This window comes from Sceloporus occidentalis, unplaced genomic scaffold (genome assembly GCF_023333645.1).
Source record: "Sceloporus occidentalis isolate IW3139 unplaced genomic scaffold, rSceOcc1.0.p SCAF_6, whole genome shotgun sequence".
NCBI classification, from domain to species: domain Eukaryota; kingdom Metazoa; phylum Chordata; class Lepidosauria; order Squamata; family Phrynosomatidae; genus Sceloporus; species Sceloporus occidentalis.
The window spans coordinates 69,683,471-69,703,079 of record NW_028316986.1 but is presented as its reverse complement, the minus strand read 5'-3'; the positions used below and the strand labels follow the sequence as shown (position 1 = coordinate 69,703,079).

The following is a 19,609-nucleotide window of genomic DNA, read 5'->3' as shown; positions in this document are numbered from 1 at the left end:
CCAAGCGCCTGCCACAATAGAAAGGTTGTTTGTCACAGCGTGCATGCCACCTCACCGCTACAGCCAAGCCCCATTATACTGAATGGGGCTCAGGCATATGCATTTTTCGGCTTACGCAGGGGGAGCCTAAAACAGATACCCCGCAGAAGAAAAGGCTCCACTGTATATATGCATCTCTGAATAGCAAAGATGGACCCCAAAAGGTTCCAAGAAGCCTTAGAAGGGCTTATGGTTGGATCTGACGGCGATTCTGTTGATGCCCTGACTAACATCTGGGACAACGATCTCTCCAGGGCTATAAACAGTATCGCTCCTAAGCGTCCTTTCCGGCCTGCTTCCAATAGAAAACCATGGTATACAGAAGATCTCCGGGAAATGAAGCAGGCCGCGCAATGACTAGAACGCAGCTGGCGGAGACACCAGCGCTTATCCGACAAGACACTCCATGAGGCTCTTTTGAAGTCATATGGAGCGGCAATGGCCGCAGCAAAGAACTCCTTCTATGCTGTGCGTATTGCGTCTGCGGAGTCATGTCCAGCAGAGCTGTTCAGGGTGGTCAGGGAGCTGACTCAGCTTCCCCCCACCCTGAACCCTATTTTAGAACCAACTATAGCCTGCTGTGACGATTTTAACAACTTCTTTGCAGATAAAATCTCTCGGATAAGGGCTGATCTTGATGCTGGCATTTCAACAGAAACTATAGAAGAGGTATCCAGAGCTTCCGTGGACTCTATTAAACTGGATCACTTTGAGTTTGTTCATACCGATGAAGTGGACAAGCTTCTTGGAAGTGTTAGCAAGACGACATGCTCTCTCGATCCCTGTCCTTCTTGGCTGACCATTCAGGGTGGTGATGCTGTAACATTACTGTTACAATGTATAATCAATGCAACATTCAGGGAGGGAAAATTTCCATCAAGTCTAAAACTAGCAACAGTTAAACCGTTGCTTAAGAAATCCTGCTTGGACCCCCTGGTAAGGAATAACTACAGACCGGTCTCATTGTTGCCATTTCTAGGTAAGGTGATCGAGCGAGCAGTCGCCGTCCAACTCCAAGCAGTCTTGGATGAAACCGATTATCTGGACCCATTTCAAACTGGCTTTAGAGCGGATTATGGAGTTGAGACTGCCATGGTCACCTTAGTCGATGATCTCCATCTGGGCATTGACAGGGGAAGTGTGACCCTGTTGGTGCTTTTGGACATCTCAGTGGCTTTCGATACCATTGACCATGGTATCCTTCTGGAACGCCTGAGAGAGCTGGGCATTGGGGGCACTGCGCTCCAGTGGTTCCGTTCCTACCTCTCGGGCAGATTCCAGATGGTGCAGTTGGGGGACACTTGCTCCTCTAAAAGGGAACTGACATCTGGTGTCCCTCAGGGAGTTATTTTGTCCCCCACTTTGTTTAACATTTACAGTGGTACCCCGGGATACGAATGCGCCGCCTTACGAAATTTCCGGGTTACGAAAAAAATCCATTTAAAAACATTTTTCCGGGTTACGAAGGTTATTTCGGGTTACGAAAAAAAAATTGGTGCTTTTCGGCGCGATTTCACACGGAATCGCGGCTTTCGCTATTAGCGCCTATGGGCATTTCGGCTAGCGAAAGTTTCCGGGTTACGAAAGCGGCGGCGGAACGAATTAATTTCGTAACCCGGGGTACCACTGTACATGAAACCGCTGGGAGAGATCATCCGGAGACACGGGGCACGGTGTTATCAGTACACTGATGACACCCAAATATGCTTCTCTGTGTCCCCGACTGATGCAGTGACTAAGGATGGCGTCTCTCCTCTGAATGCCTGCCTGGAGTCGGTAATGGGCTGGATGAGGGAAAACAAACTCAGCCTGAATCCAGAGAAAACGGAAGTACTGGTGATAGGTCCCCCAGGCCTTAGAAAGGAAATTTATCCACCTGTCCTGAATGGGGTCACGCTCCCCCTGAAGGACGAAGTTCGCAGTTTAGGAGTACTTCTGGACTCGTCTCTGCAGTTGACATCTCAAGTAGATGCAACGGTCAAAAGTGCTTGCTATTGACTTCGGTTGATACACCAACTGCGGCCCTTTCTGGGCCAAAGGGACCTTGAAACTGTGGTACATGCTCTAGTAACCTCTCAATTAGATTTCTGTAATGCGCTCTACATGGGGCAACCCTTGTACCAAGTCCGGAAGCTTCAGTTAGTACAAAATATGGCAGCCAGATTGGTCACTGGTGCGTCCAGGTTTTACCATATAACACCTATCTTGAAAGATCTTCACTGGCTGCCCATTCGCTTCCGAGCGCAATACAAGGTGTTGGTCACTACCTATAAAGCCCTACATGGCTTGGGCCCAAGTTACTTGAGGGACTGCATCTCCCCATATGATCCGCCCCGCACACTCAGAACATCTGAGAAGAACTTACTGGTAATTCCGCCTTCCAAATATGTTGCCACATTCCAGATGCCCTTTTCAGTGATGGCCCCACAGATGTGGAATGATCTACCCGAGGAGCTCCATCTGACAACCCCCCTAGAAACATTCAAAAAGAGGCTTAAAACTCTTCTTTTTTGTCAAGCTTTCCCCCCGAAGAATGAAGTTATCTACCCTGTTGCCATCGATTCCCTGCTTACCCTTGAAGGCAAATGATTGTGATTAAAGTTCTGTAATTGTATGGTTTTATTATGGGATTTTATCCTTTTATGAAATGTCTGTATGAAAATATTACAAAACAGTGTAAATTCCAAATAGCAAACCCTGATTTTCCATTTTATACAAGGGGCACCATTTTACTATGCCATTGTGATTAATGGAACTTGAGCATCCCTGGATTTTGATATCCATGGGGGATCTTGGAACCAAACCCCAGTGGATAACAAGGGCCCACTGTATAATCAAAACAACAATCTTTCAGCGAGCCACACATAGTTTTAAATCTAAACAAATTTTAGATACTGAGGCCAGAGCCACTATATATAGTTTCCTCACAGGGTGCTCCAATTCTTTCCCATACTCCCGATCCCTGTAATTATTCCTCAGTCCTAACATAGCCTAATTATGATTAAATATTTTAGCACATTTTTTGCAAGACACATTTTGGGTTGGATGATAATACAGTCGGCCCTCGCCTTACGCGGGGATCTGTTCCGGATCCCTCCACGTAAGGCGAATTCCGCCTATGCTCAAGCCCCATTGGAAACAATGGGGCTCGTGCACGGTGGCGCGGCAGTGCGGCGGCGCGCAATGGGCGTGCATGCCCATTCAATTGAATGGGACGCACCGCCCCTTCTGCCCCGTGCGCGCCCCACGGCTTGAGCGCATAAGCTCAAGTCCACATAAAGCGTGCCCACGTATGACGCGGGCACGCTGTACAGGCTGAATCCAGAAACTTCAACTGGTACAGAATATGGCAGCCAGATTGATTACAGGATCAACTAGGAGTGACCATATTACACCTATATTGAAATCACTCCACCAGCTGCCTATTCGTTTCCGGGCACAGTACAAGGTGTTGGTCATTACCTTTAAAGCCCTCCAAGGCTTGGGCCCAACCTACTTAAGGGATCGCCTCCTTCCATATAATCCGCCCCGTACCCTCATATCCTCTGGGAGGAATTTGTTGCAGTCCACAAAGACCAGATTGACAGCGACCTCCCAGAGGACTTTTTCTGCGAATGATCCAACTTACCCCTTTGTACTCCACTTTTTTATTTTTAGGGAGCTTGGAATTCTATTCTGAATGATCAGTGGCCAAAATCCCCAACAGAACTCACCATATCAGTGTGGAATTCTATTCTGAATAATTAATGGCGAAAATCCCCAAAGAACTCACCATTTCAGCGTGGCAGCCCACCCAAGATGGCCATTTCCTTCTAAGTGAGTGTAGGGAGCAGAGAAACATCCAGTTTTTTCCTATAAGTGGGTGGAAAGCAATGACATTATCCTCAGGAACTGCTGGAGGACCCCTGAGAAGTCTCAGAGAATACCTGTTGCAAAGCAACCAGATAAAAGAAAATGGTTCGACACATCTCTGCTGCCACTCCTACAAATGCACTCCACCAATACGGAAACAGCCATCTTGCTGCAATTGCCACACTGAAAAGGCAGGTTGGGGTGTGCACTGGGAGACACATCATAATTACTTCTATCATAGATATATTGGAAAATGAACTTTTTGAAACTTGTTATAAATCTTGATCCCAAACATACACCCTCTGTTGTGAAACCAAAAATAGCCAGACAGTCTTCAAAAGATTCAACTTCAGTCTCCTCATCTCCAACATTCCTATTCCTGCTACATTCCCAAATTGCGTGTATTTAACTGGCATAGGTGCAGATCCACATTAACCAATATAACATGTATATAGCTATCTTGAAAAATGTGTAGCAAAATCCCATACTGCAAAATCCAAATAATCATGCAAATATGAAAGAATCTTTGAACATGGTCCAGGAAAAAAAGGTGCCTGTAACATTCAACTGAGTACTCTACGGGTTCAAAGATTCCAAAACTCAAGACGTTCAAAATGCTATGACAACAAAGTCAAAATGGGAAGTTGACCAATTTGGACAAGAAAATATAATTTCATGCCAAATCATTGACAGAAACTTCAGATTTCACCTTCCTACTACTTCTTCCAAAGTTTTATAGGGAGTCTTTAAGCAAATTGATCCAGGCTACTTTATGAAAACAATTTGGACAGCAGCTGCAAAACAGAAGCAGCAATTCTGCCAAGAACCTTTATTTGGCTTTTAATTCTTCTCCCAGACCTGGAGAGCAACATCATGTACAGCCTGCTCCATTTCATATTGCACTCATTCACTGAATCTCCATTGTCCATTGGCTCAGAACAGATGCAAGTATGCAAAATTGTTTCAATAAGCAAAAAAGCAAGGAAGCAAACACACAAACACAAACCTACACCCACACAAAAACAAACAAACAAAAAACCCTACAGTATTAAGAGCAACAGCTCTGCTGTTATTATTATATTTATTTATATCCTGCCTTTCCCCCAAAATCAGGACTCAAGGGGGCTGTGTGTGCCTGTGTGCCAAATTATATACCTATTGAAGTGAGTAACAAACAGAACTGAGAAATGTAACATGAATAAAACATGTCAGCTTCTGCCTTATTCAGTTGCTATAGATGAAACTAAGGGCCTTATTGCATGAGAAAAGAAAGTTGAAACAGCTCAGCAGAGTTGCCTCCTTGCCTCTCCGCATGCCATCAAAGCACTTCCATCATCTTTCCAAGGGAGGTGGTTGTAAAAATATGTCTTTTGTCATCTGGCAAAAATCCAATGGCAAAAGGGATGCTTTTACAAACTCTATGGCCAGAATACTATTTTCCCAGCATTCTTCAGTTGATTATGGTATTATCCTTTAAGTTGAGGCCATGTGATATTAGGGTCTTAAGTCTATAAATCCAAAAATTCTCCCTTTTGTCCAAAATGCCTGAAGGATAGGGCAACGCAATACCAAGCAAGGTAAAATCAGAGAGGCTGTGATGTTCTGAGTTAAAATGCCTGGCCACGGGTTCTTCCTAGTCAAGACTGCAGCCTTATGGTTCCAGAAGCATGTGGTTATTTTGCCCACTTACTGCAGATGAAACCCTATGTGTCTGCATCCGGGTGTGTGCATGTGTGCGTGGTATTGTTTTATACAAAATCATTTTTCTAACCAAAAAATCTCATTACATTCTCTCCAAGGCTTATGTCAAAATAAGATATTTATCCTTCTAATTGGTACCAATATTTTCCTCTCTTATGGACCTATAGGCAGCCTAAAATTAGTAATTTAGTAAAATATTAAAATAATGTTGATTGTCTAAACATCCAAATAGATAACAAATCAAATGAAAGATTCTGAAGAAGGGACGCAAAAGAATATTGCTAAGTGATTATGTGGTTAAGTAGAAATTAATCTTATGTGTGAACAGACAGAGAAACAATAAGAGGCATGAAATACTTTTATGAACAAATTATACTAAAAGATTAACTCAGAAGCCAACAATGCAAGTCTTAATTTTGCCAGGAACATCACTGATGGGGCTAAGCTACTTGGATAACATGCCATCAGATAATACTTTGGTTTTGTAGCAGATGAACTCAGATTTCCTTCCAAAAATGCTAACTAACAGGTAAGCTAAAAAGCTAAAAGAGCTTCAGGACCTCTGATTGGTTAACTGGGAATATTGTGGCTGCTATGGGTTGAATTTAAAAGTATCTATTGTCCCCTGCATATTGCCTCATACTCTGCAATAGAGTGTTCTGGTCATTCTGACTCCATGAAGTGTTGCACTCTCTATGCTCTCTGTTTCTGTAGTCCTGGATCTCGTTTAGTTATTTTAACCAAGTTGTTGTTGTGTGCATTCAAGCTGTTACTGACTTATGGCTGTCCTAAGGTGATCCTATCATGGAGTTTTCTAGTGGTGAGAGTGTGTGTCCTGCCCAATGTCACCCAATGGGTTTTCATGCTGAGTATCCTGATCTCCAAAATCCTATTCCAATGCTCAAAATCATACCTTGTCATTTTTTCCTGCCATGTTATATTTACTAGTGTGTATTCTGATTTTAAATAGTTATCCCTAAGCCCATCATCTTAATTTGATAGTGTGTCTTGTTCTGGTAACTGTCTGATAAAGTCTAGTCTGACTATCTATTAAATGCTATCGATATTCATCTAAGCAATGAAACCAGAGGTTGCTAATTTAGCCTCTTGGTTATTCAATTTTTTGGAATGTAATTTTGGCCTGGCCTCCTTAAAGTCAAGCCATGGAATGTATAGCATGGTGGCACTATCACTTTGCAGAGCAGGTTTTGTCCCAAGAGGGAGATCTGAAGACTTAAGTGAGCTGGACTGGAACTCTGGAGATCATGACAACCCAAACATTTCTGTTACAAGGCAAGCGGAATCAGGCCAGAATCTCCCATGTTCCAGTATGGCTCTACTTACTCAGGAAGCCCACTGATTCCCTCAGGCTGGCTTCAAGTCTTTTGGCTGGAAAGTACACAGATTTCGGTCTTGTCAGTGTAGCTCACTGGATGGTTTCCATTATTTTCCCCTCACTACTCAGTCTCTATGTCAATATGATTTTCCAGCTTGCAAGACTGGCCATATATTTAGTTTCATTACATTGTGATATGCACCTCATACAGATTATGCTTCTAACTGGCCACATTTCAAACCTGAAACCACTTTTGTTTAAGAAATAAAGCAGAAAGATCAGAAAACCACTACACAGCTGCAAAGCAGTTACAGACTGGGTTTCTAGTACAAAAGTATAGAAAGGTAAATTTGGCAAAATACAATAGCAACAATGCAAAATCTTTAAAAAATGAATGGGGTTTCCTCATATGTAAAACAGATAAGGCTCAAGTACAATTCATGATACAATTATGGTGTGGTAACTGTCAAGAAATCACTCTGTAGTTAAACTTCACATCACCTCAGTAATCTATGAAAGTCAGTTTCCATGATGTCATCCTAACCACATTACTTCCTTTACCATGATCAGCAGTTGACTGAGAAGGAGGACTGTCTTGTGTGGGGGTTAACATGATAAGGCAAACCTCACATGATGTACCCTTTCACAAAATACCCAAGTACATTAACAACTATTACATACACATTTATCTTCAGATCCACTGGCAATGAATCGTCCACAAGGAGAAACAGCAATTCCACAAGGATGACAGTGGCTGCTATGACCTTCAAAACGGCGTTCACACCTTCCAAAAAGAAAGAAAGAAAGAAAGAAATGTTTAAATATTTTTTTAAATGAAGAAATTGCTTCTAGGTTTAATTATTTATTTTGAGACTTTTCTACATTTACTTTTTATCTACTTAAAAAGAAAACCTCAAACCCTAAAACACCATAGCATCCATATGTTGAATCCCCAATGATGAAAACACAGAGAGTGCATTACAGTGAAGACAAAAGGCCAAATGCAAATCGTGTATCACAAAGCAACAGTGGCTGGCTCCTAAAACTAATAACTATGATTCTCTGCTGTAAACTGCAAGTGAATTATTAAGACTATTGTATTTCTTCTGTATATTCAACTTAACAAGTCAGGACACAAATGCTCTGGGTGGAGAAAGACCAATTCATTTGAGTAACAAGCTGAAGTTAGGAACACTTTCACTACAACCTCTATGGTTGGAACAATTTTTAACAGCCTGCTTATTTTATTTTATTTTAAAAAATCCATTTAGAATTAGCATGAAAATGTTTTTTTTCCAAATATAACTGTATTTTTTTTAAAAAAGAGAAACAACAGTTAAATGAAAACATCTTGTAACACTATAACAAAATGTGCCTTTTGTATTATGAAACAAAATGGTAATAAACCACATTGCTAAAATATTAGTAGCCATAATTATGAAGATGAATGTGTGTTGTGATATAATACATCACTCCCCAAATCAATTGCATCAAAAAGAGGAAAGACTAGAGTTAAAGCATCTAAAGATATAAAGTCAAAACTACTCTTCCATTCTGAAAAAAGCTGGACTTTCTGGCATGTGAAAAAAGAGAGAACCATGGGAGAAATAAAGGATGAAAATTACTGAATGATGAATCATATGAATGCTCCATTTTTAAATAAATGAAACAAACTGAAAATATTGCAACAATACCTTATTTGGCTAATAAAAAGGCATAAAATAATTCACACTAGGATTTGAGGCCCACTGGATTCATTAGGCAAAGATGATTTTAAAAATCTACTTTATAGATAAAAGACAGTGGTGGGTCACAGGACTGCATCTTGCTAAAGATGCTTGCTTAAGGTGGTGTTTGGGAATGTTTTAATGCAGATAGAAATCACATCCATTCCTGACCATAAGGGTTCTGGAAAAAAAGGTAGTAAAACAAATGCAATAGCATTTCTTTCTTGCTGGGTGAAATATCTTCAAGGCTACAATTCAACATTTCTTACTTTAAAATTGCAATAGTAATGATATTTCCAAATACACATACAATTTTTGGACTTTCATTGTTCCAAAAGAACATAAACCAGTTTCCAAATGTTCAGTTGAGCAAATGGGACCTGTATTTCTTACAGTTCTTAGCATGCTGTAATTTGACCTATTAAAACTGCAGACTTCCATGTCCATTTTCCATTTCCAGCTAAAACAGGAGCACGTTCCCTTGTTCTAATTTGCTTTCTTTTGTTGGATCCTCTTTCAGTATAGTTTCCAATCCCATATTAATTTTCTTATTCAGTGAGACTAGTGTTAATTTTTTTGAAACAGAGCCAACAGCAAAATTGATTAAACATATATGTGTGTATATGTATTTATTTCAGCAAGTCTTCAACACAATTCCTCATGATATTTTCATGAATTAGAAGGTGCTAGCATAAGATGGGTAAACAGTTGATTGGAAAACTGCCTTTTGTAGCAAGCAATTAATGGATTACATCCAATGTGAAAGAGAATAGTAAGTGGTTTTCCATTTGGCATTACTTCCAGCCCAGTACTGTATAACGTAGCCAATGGATCCCAAAAAGCAAGCAAATATTCCTGCTACAAAAAAAGAAGAGGCATTCCTTAATAAAGAAATTCCTCTTTCCTTCCCTTCAGTTTGATATCTGATAAAGATGGAATTCTGAGCAGAGCTCCATTCAATGAGCATGACCAATCAAGGAGCTTATTATAGGTACAAATCCTAAGATATATGGGATCCAGAGCTTAAAAACAACGAGCTAAAATTGTGCCTGGAGCTAATTAGGAATCCAGCATAGTCCTTTCCTTCTTCAGGTTATATTTTTCTAATAATCAGCACCAGTCCAAAACTGAACCACTTCATGTCAATAACCAAAGCTTTGAAACTGTTAAGGGAAAACCTGGACAAGATTAACTTTGGCCCACTTAAAAAACTGATCAAAATTAATTTGTTACATTGCAATAAAACCACTACTTGGATTTCCCAAAGTTACTTGTCCCTAGTTTATCAAATCTCATTTAAAGGAAATATACATTTAGCCGTTTAAGAAGACATGAAAAATTATTTGAAATGCTTATAAGACATATTCACGACAAAATGTAAAGTATCATTTTTTAATTATCTCTTTTTATGATCAAAATCTTTACTAATAAACCATAATTGTATCATAAAAATCATACTGTATCATTTTTTTAAAAATCTAGATTGCCTGAGTCACTTCAGAAATCCCCCCTCCCCTTTAAGCTGCCTGATTTCCCTAAAACAGCTCTGTAATGGTCTGTATGGTGGTCTGGGACTTAGAAGATCCAGGTTCAAGTCCCTATTCAGTGGTGGAACTTACTGGATGGCCATAGAGATAGATCATTTTAAATCTGCCTGACATAACTTACAAGGCTGGTGTGAGAATGAAGTGGGGAGGAGGAAAGACATGTACATGGCCTCAAGCTGACTAGAGGAAGGATATAAATCCATAATAATGAAGAAGGATGTGTCTATTTGTATGCGTGTTTCTACCATAGTTTCAGGCTGAACAAATACTGAGGTGGAAAGAAAAAGTAAAGAGTTGGTAGTGGGGGGGCAACAGAGAGCACATAATAGGATATGGGAGGGAGTAGTGGGTTTCTAATGCTGGGTATTTTCTCTCACCAATAATACTAAAACAGAATATGCATTTATGTTCACTGTAACTCCATGGCTATGAAGCCTAGACACATAACACTTTGCTTGGATCCTAAAGGGACCCTATGGGTGTGCACATCAGGGTTTTTTAAATGTTTCATTTATTATTATTATTTAAAATCTGTCTGTAGCCTACTGTGCCATCTTCAATCTCACTAGGGTACAGAGTTCCCCAACCTTCCAAAATGAGAGATGACAGTGCAGGCAGTAAGGGTTGTTCGACAGTGGAACAAACTCCCTTGGAGTGTGGTGGAGTCTCCTTCTTTAGAGGTCTTCCAACAAAGGCTGGATGGCCATCTGTCAGGGATGCTTTGATCTAGATTTCCTGCATGGCAGAGATTTGGATTGGATGGCCCTTGTGGTTTCTTCCAACTCTGTGATTCTATGATTCTATGTTTCAGGCAAGCCTGGGTTTCTGTATGGTTTCTGGACAGCTACATATATTGCTTCACTCTGTGGGGTTCCCAAAGTCTACATACAATTAAAAACATAAATACATACAGAGAGCAAGAGAGCAGGGCATGCTTCCCTAAGTCTACATAGAATTCAAAGACATAAATACATATAGAGAGAGAGACAGCGAGTCAAGACAAGAGGAAGTAATGTTTGTGCTGCCTGGTAAACAGGGAAAAGACAAGATAAGGGAAGAAGCACTGGAAATAAGGGAGCACAGGAAACTTAATGAGCTTTGGAAACAAGGGAGAAAAAGACCATCAAGAAAGAACAAGAGAAGTAAAAGAGCATAAGGGGGAAAGGGGGACACTATTATGATGCTGGGGACAAAGAAGTTTCTGGCATATTTGCTAGCTCTTCATACAAAGGCATCCTGTCTTATAATCAGCCAGGAGGCAGAGTTTGCCTATGGTGAAAAGTTCTGAAACAATTCAATTGATTTTCTCTTAGAACCTTTCATCAAAAAGCCAGCAGGAGACCACCATAAATGGGCGGGGGTTAGTATTTTCACTTGGAATACCCACACAATTTATGTCACTTTCTAAGATCCTCAAGAATCCCTATGCACTCAGCATCCTAAGTTGAAATTGATGCGGCTACTATTAACATTAGATCCATTATGTCCATGGTAGGTGGAGCTATGATTCTGCCTACTATTACTACTGTTACAATCCTACTGGGTCATCACATTGTATTTATCAGTTCATTCTAGCTTCTCATCTAGAGAAGCAAGGCAAACAAATGGAAAGAGAAGTACAGGAGGAGAAGACAAAGTGGAGTGAGGAGAAAAAAAGATTTTCTGAGGAAGGACTGACAGTATGGCACAATGTTTAGCTGAAATATTACAGTGTTTAGTTACAATACAGTTAAACTGCTTACCCAGATTTTACTTTTAACTGTTCTACCATTCACCTTCTCTGCTTAAATTAATGTTTTAAAAGGAGACAGCAGATAAGTAGTGATCTGTGAAATGCTTTCAACTTTTTCATTATTTGTGAGTTGTAGTTAGACAAGTTGATTGTAAAAACATAAGGACACAACATAGTCGAAATCCCAAAGTCTCTCATTTTATTATGTTTTGACATTTGGTACAGCTAATAAACCTCTACAGTTTGGCAAGATCTTACGAGTTCTCCCCAAAAGATAAAATTAAAGCATAAAGCAATAAGAAACAAAAACTAGTAGTAAAGGTAGCTACCACATTCTTTTAAAGCAGTTTCCCCCACAACACTTCACTTGGATAGTCTATCCATTTTAGAGATTTACAGCAATTTCCCCACATATGCTCTTTTGTGAATTGCTGCCCCAGTTTGTAATCTTATATACTCTATGTGTTTTTTTCAAGTTAAGCAAAATGGAATAAATTTTCAAGGCTATTACCTAATTTCTTTTTTTTTTTTTTAATTCTATTGATTTTAAATTGATTTCACCTCCAGATGTTTTTTTATTTTAAAAAGATACTTTCTGAGTTCTGGCCATCTCATGCATTACAAAAGAGGGTGCATTCAAGAATCAATTGTAGTCCCTGGTATGTATATATGTTTAATCTGTGCATCTGTGGTGGAACCAGAGGACAAATTTTTGTACCCAAAGACCCTCTGGGATCTTCAGAAACTGCCAAAAATGCAAACAAAACAAGAAAACCCCCCCAAAAAACAACAAAAAACCCCCAAAATATAAAATCTCTGAGTGGTGGAAAAACCACTTGGCTTTTTAAAATTAACTTTTTATTTTTGCTGAACAGTGTCAGGCAAGGCTGTAATCTATTTAAAAGGTTATTTGCCACTCCTAGAGGCTTCTAGGAAAAGCAACTCACTGCTGTTTTGGAGGGGAACCAATGCAAGAGCATTCTGGTAATGGGATAATAATAATAATAATAATAATAATAATAATAATAATAATAATAATTTGTTTGTATCCTGCCTCTTCCTTGTGAGGATCAAGGCAGATAACAGCAAAAATCAGATACATACATAAGCAAATGGTAAAAACATTCCCTAATATTTTATACCTGAAGATGACAAAAACATCCTCAGGGACCATATGTAGCCCCAAGGCTTCACTCTGCCTATCCCTGCTCAGTAACATACATATTTACATTTTTAGTACAGCACCCATTGTCACCTATTTGCCAATGGAACCCTCCCCTTGTGCCCACCACCCTCTCTGCTTCTCCTCATCAAATAATAATAATAATAATAATAATAATAATAACAACAACAACAACTGGAAGGCTGACACATGATAAAATGAAACATGAGCTTCCAACACTGCTATATCTTTCTTTCTAGGAATGTCTTTTGCTACATACTTATGGACTGTAGAGGCATTCTTACGAAAATTAGATTTGTGGTTGTCTGCAGCTGAGTACTTTTTAAAAACCAGGAAAAATGCTGTATATGTTTAGAGGAAGTTAGGGAACACTCTAAATTAGGTGGCGCAGTGGTTAAATGCCTGTACTGCAGCCATTCACTCAAAACCACAAGGTTGCGAGTTCAAGACCAGCAAAAGGGCCCAAGCTCGACTCAGGCTTGCATCCTTCCGAGGTCGCTAAAATGAGTACCCAGATTGTTGGGGGCAAATTAGCTTACTTGCTAATTAGCTTACTTGCTGTTCACCGCTATGATCTTTGGAATAGCGGTATATAAATAAAATAAATAAATAAAAAAAAAGGAGTGATGAGAAGCAAGGAGGATATTTTGCCTGTGCTGTCTCTTGCAGTAGAGTGCCTAGATTCTTCTTGTTGTCTGAATGCAGTATTTGTGTAAGCACCTTTTTCCTGAGCTAGGCAGTGGGGGAAATATACAAGTGCGTTTTCCCAGTACATGTGTTTTCCTGAGCGTCACCAACTTTTGTGAATTTAATCTTCTGTTGTGACTAGTGAGGTAAATATGCGATTCAGAATTTGGAGCTCAGAACCTACTTCTACCATTCAGTTCAGTTTCTTAGGCAAATTACTTATTACAGTACTCTGCTTCATCAGACTGGAGGAAGGAAATAGGGGGTTAAAATGTTTTACATTTCCAAATACAGATTCCACTTTGTTATGTACTTTGATGAGACTGAAAGAAAAATAAGTTGCCCAAGAATCTCTTTGTCTTCTTGATAATGGGTATTTTGTGTTTCACCAGGTGTACTAAAGTAGCCATTTTTCCCCATTAATCTTTATTGAAATTTATTTCATTTGTACAATAATATTTATAATTAATTCTGTACAGCGATCATCATAAAACTAGATCTTACAAGTCTTGTATCTGGCTAATTTCTTACGTTATTATCAAAACAAGGCTATACTGTAATTTTCCAATAATTGATTCCCTCTTATTGCTGTCAATTCTTTACTCAATTTTCATATATATATAGCGGGGGAAATATAACACAACATTAAATTAACGCTGATCTGTAATAACCTAGCTACTTTAGAAATTTAACCTTTATGTTATAATTCCTCTATATCTTTTCATGTTTTCTTTTCTTGTAGGTATCGTCTCTCTCCCATATTCCTTTGTGTCTTTTATCATTCTGTAATTCCCAATGCTTAGCTATTTATATCAAATCTTCTTTCATCCTACATTTTTTAAATCAGTATTTTTCTATTGGTTCCCAATCCTACAGTAGCCATTTTTTAAATCCTCTTCATGCCACCTTCTGGTTAGTGCCCATAATATGCTCTTAAAATCTGCAATATACCCTGAAGCCAAAAATGTTGGAAATTCCTGGAACAGAATAAACTGATCAAAAGTAAAGATGGTAATGAAGCCCATCTCAGCTGTATTTGACCATGGATTTATTTTGCCATTCCCTATTTCCAGAATGTTTTTGTAGTTCTGTACATTCAACCTTATAAGATGTTTAACTGAAACATAATAAAAAAATAAGAAACATTTCAGAGAATTTGCATGTTGCATTGTTTAGTTAAAAACATTTATATGACATTTTATCTCTAAAGAGTTCTAGGTAGTTTTGTCAAAGCTGATCCATTCAAAATGAGATCTGAATCTTTTAAAACCAGAATCCTACAGGAACTTCCTAACTATATAAGCATCAGATATTTCAGAAAAATCAATGTGCTAAGAATCACCACTAAATTATTGGAAACTGTTGAATAGGGAAAGGAGATCAGATTATATTCACATTCAGACTATCCAAAAATACTTTGCTTAACACACACAAACATTTCAAAGCAACACCTAGCCTTTTCGCATTTTAAAACAAAGAAACTGTTGATACCTTAATGTTCTCAAATCCCAGAGTTTGATGCCATCACCAATAGCTGTTGTTAAGAAGAGATTGTAATATTCACATTGCTGACTGCTAAAAGCTGATCCCTGCAAGACAAAATGTTAATTTACAATTGGTGAATATGTAGGAACAGAACACCATATTTATAAAAGGGCACTAACAGTCAAGTTAAATATTAATCTGTTACTTAATGTATTCAACATTCTACATCCTAGAAATGTAGGGCAGCATATAATTGAAATAAATTGAAAAAGTTTATAACAATTTAAATTTTAAAACCATAAAGACTAGTTTAAATAGATTAAAACATATTAAACAAGTTAAGAAGTTAAAACAGTTTTAAAAACTGTACAGATTTGGACAAAAATATTAGACCCCAAAGGCTTTCATAAAAAGTCGTATTTTAAACTGGAGCCAGAATGAAGCCAATTGAGCCTCCTAGGGGAGAGAAGTCTACAACAAGGATGCTACAGCAGAGAAAACCCTCTTGCATGTCCTCACACAGCTTATTCTCCCACTGGTGTGCCACAAAGGACAATCCAATCAAGTGTATTATATCCTCCAGGCATTGATCCAGCACTGAATGACTCCAATGAGAAGAAGAGGTAGATTTCAGTGTCACCAGTATACTGTGTTGAATGAACTCATCCCATGACTTCATATAGATATTAAATAGCATGAGAAAGAGCATAGAATCTTGTGGCACCTCACAGCTGAATCATGGGGTTTAACATTATTGTGTGATAGACTACCAAATGCAATTTCAGGCAATGGGAAGTCAGTCCGAACACAATCATGGGGTTTCACACAATTTCAGGCAATGGCAAGCTATTTTCAGGCAATGGGAAGTCAGTTCGAATGCAATTCGAATTCACGTAAATTCGCTGAACTAGCGAATTCACGTGAATGCGTTCTGGCCCCACTTTCTTATCATTCGAAATTAAGAGAAATTCCTCCCATGTGATAAACTCCTAAGTGTCGTAGCTCACTAACAATCTACATTCTATTTTGTGTAAGCTTTCGTGAACTCCAGCTCAGCCCATCAAAAGCATGCATGCATTTGATAGAGAGGGCTGAAATCCATGAACACTTATATCAAATAAAATACATTAGTCATTAAGGTGCTACAATATTATTTACTGATTTTGCTGCAACAAACTAACATAGGTGCAAAGCAGATGGCTGATAAAGAGTGGCCTTTGGCTGCTCCAGCCACAATTGTGATGGGACTGCAGTGACTGGATGGCCTGCTTCCAAAGCAGGCTGCCACCACAGTCCCAAATTGGCCGCTGCCTGGAGGTGGATTATCTCCATTCCTTTTGGGGCCAGCTTTTAGCTCCTAGCACAGTCTCAACACAGTGTCCAGCCACTTTGGGGGCATGTGTCATCTAAACACCACGCCCCCAAAGCATCTGGAAGCCACTTTATTTGGCCTATGCATTTTGGCCCATAGTTACCTTAAGCTGAAATTCCCATCTATTACAAAACCCACAAAATTAGATGGACTTGCCAAACAACTTCTAGAATTCTCTTCAAGATTGTAAGGCTTCATCAAAAGAGATAAATGTGGGTTTATTTAAGATGGTAATTCCAGTAATAGCAGCAGCTGTCCTATTCATCGGGTACTGCTGTTCTGTTAATCAAATACTTATCATTTGTAACTAGCAGCATGGCTGCAAAGCATGATTTGCACAAAGTTTTTTTAAATTAAATTTTATTGATAAAATATGCATGCATCAATACAAAACATACAAATATATATATATATATGTACACATACACACACACACACACACACACATTTATACACACAAACATAAAAGACACATGTATAAAGTATAAAGTTTCTTCTTTTCTCCAACCTATAAATGTAACTTTCTGATATATTATAGACATCCTGCTTAATAAAAAATTCCTTGGTTCTCTCTGTTTTAGTTAATATAAACAGGCCTCTAAGCATATATAACACAATTGTATATTCATAATTATTCTGCTATTTTTTTAACTCTCTTTCCTATTCCGTCCCATAACTTTATAAAAAACACTCCCAGTATATCACTGTAACCAAAAGAAAAAAAAAATCATATCATATTTATTCCCTCATAATCTTATGTGCTATTATTTTGTTTTAATCCTTCTCAGAGGTTTTCCAATAATTTATAATACACTGCCATTTTTTCCTATTTTTTTTATTTTCTCTCATAAGCGTGGTCAAAATATCCATCTCCATTGCTTCTTTTAATTTTAAGATTTTAGATTTGCACCAAGTTTTGAAATAATTATTTCTTTAAAAAGGCTCTTTACCAAATAATGTACAGTTCCAGCAACAGCCAAAGTAAATTATATCCCTATGTGTGATAGCTAGCATTTTCATCATATAGCAAGTAAAATAGTAGACAAAATAATGATATATCTTTTGTTATTGTTAACCACCCTCGAGTCAATCTCAACTCATGTTGACCCTGTGGACAAGACACCTCCAAGATTCCCCATCCTGCACTATTCTTCTAAGCTCTTGAATATCCATGGCCTCCTTGACTGGGTCCATCCATCTAGCATGTGGTCTTCCTCTCTTTCTACTTCCCTCCACCTTTCCTAGCATTACTATCTTTTCTAATGATTCATGCCTTCTTATGATGTGGCCAAAGTACAACAGCCTCAATTTAGTAATCTTTGCCTCCAGGGAAAATTCAGGCTTGATCTCTTTCTAGGACCCATTTATTTGTTCTTTTTGCTGTCCACAGTATCCTCAACACTCTTCTCCAGCACCATATCGCAAATGAATTTATCCTCTTTCTGTCCATTTTCTTAACTGTCCAGCTCTCGCATCCATACATGGTAATGGGGAATACAATTGCTAGTACAGTTCTAACTTTCATGCTTAATTGTATATCTTTGCTCTTTAAACGCTTTTATAGTACTTTTATAGGTGCCCTCCCTATTCTTAGGCCCGTTACAGACGGGCTCTTCCGGTGCCCCCGTCACGTGCTAGGGGTTGGCCGAGGGCCTAGCATCCACACCAGCCTCACCCCTAGCACGTGACGAGGGCGTAAAGATGGCAGCGCCCTATACACACGGGCGCCACCATCTTTACATGCTGGATGCATAGCATCCGCACGGCGTGCACTGGATGTGACGCCGCGAGTGCGCGAGTAGCGCCTCGTGGCATCTCATCCGAGGAGGAAGAAGAAGTGCCATTTCAGTGCTTCTTCTTTGCTGCGTCCAGGAACCGCATGGTTTGGATGCTGCAGTTCCCGGACGCAGCAACCAGCAGCGGCACGAGACTGCCCCTTCTGGGCAGTCTGTAACGCGCCTTAGTCTTCTTCTGATTTCATGACTGCAGTCCTCATTCTGATCAATGCTTGAATTGGATTGAACAATTTTACTATTTCTATATCCTCATTGTCAAGGTTGAATTTGTGAAGATCCTCTGTGGTCATTATTTTTGTTTTCTTTATGTTCAACAGTAAGCTTGTCTTTGCACTTTCTTCTTTGGCCTTCCTCAGTAGTTACTCTAGGTCTTTGATGTTTCCTGCTAATAGTATGGTGTCATCTGCATATCTTAGATTGTTGATGTTTCATCCTCCGCTCTTCCTGCTTCTCTGTTCAAGCCTGCTTTTTTGATAATATGTTCTGCATAAAAGTTGAAAAGATAGACTGAAAGGATGCAACCTTGCCTGACCCCTTTGCCAATTGGGAACCATTCAGTTTCTCTGTGTTCTGTTCTAACAGTGGCCTCTTATCCTAGGTACAGATTCCTCATCAGGACTATCAGAAGTGTTGGCACTCCCAAGTCTTTAAGGGTGTTCCATAGCCTTTTATGATCTATGTGGTCTATAAAGCACATGCTGATTTTCTTTTGGAATTCCTTGGTAGGGTCCATTAGCCACCATGTTTGCAATGTGGTCACTGGTTCCTATTCCTCTCTTGAACCCCGCTTGGACCTCTGGGATTTCTCTCTCCATGTATGATTGGAGTCTATGTTGCAGAATTTTGAGCATGATTTTGTTTGTATGGGAGATTAATGCTATGGTCCTATAGTTGCTACAGTCTTTTGTGTCTCCTTTCTTGTGGATGTAAATTGATCTTTTCCAATCCACTGGCCACCGTTTTGTTTCCCATATCTGTTGACATATGTTTGTTAGGACTGGACCTGATTCTGCCAGTCTGGATTGTAGTAGTTTGTTTGGAATGTCATCTGTTGCTGGCATATCTTTTCCTGTGTACATAATTATTCCAAGATGGCAAACTGATATGTCGATCCTTTGGCAAGCAGCAGATATCAGCTGACTGTTCTCTTGC

At 39.2% G+C, this 19,609-nt stretch overlaps 1 protein-coding gene across 1 annotated transcript in view; it reads right to left on the bottom strand.

The window, feature by feature from the left end:
* WDR27 (WD repeat domain 27) overlaps positions 1-19,609 on the bottom strand; it is a 118,172-nt gene that overhangs the window by 36,728 nt on the left and 61,835 nt on the right. Inside the window, exons 23-24 of the mRNA XM_089529977.1 lie at positions 15,296-15,393; positions 7,610-7,712 (exon numbers count right to left, since the gene is read on the bottom strand). Of these exons, the coding sequence (XP_089386103.1) occupies positions 7,610-7,712; positions 15,296-15,393 (201 nt within the window). The remainder of the gene's footprint in view (positions 1-7,609; positions 7,713-15,295; positions 15,394-19,609) is intronic.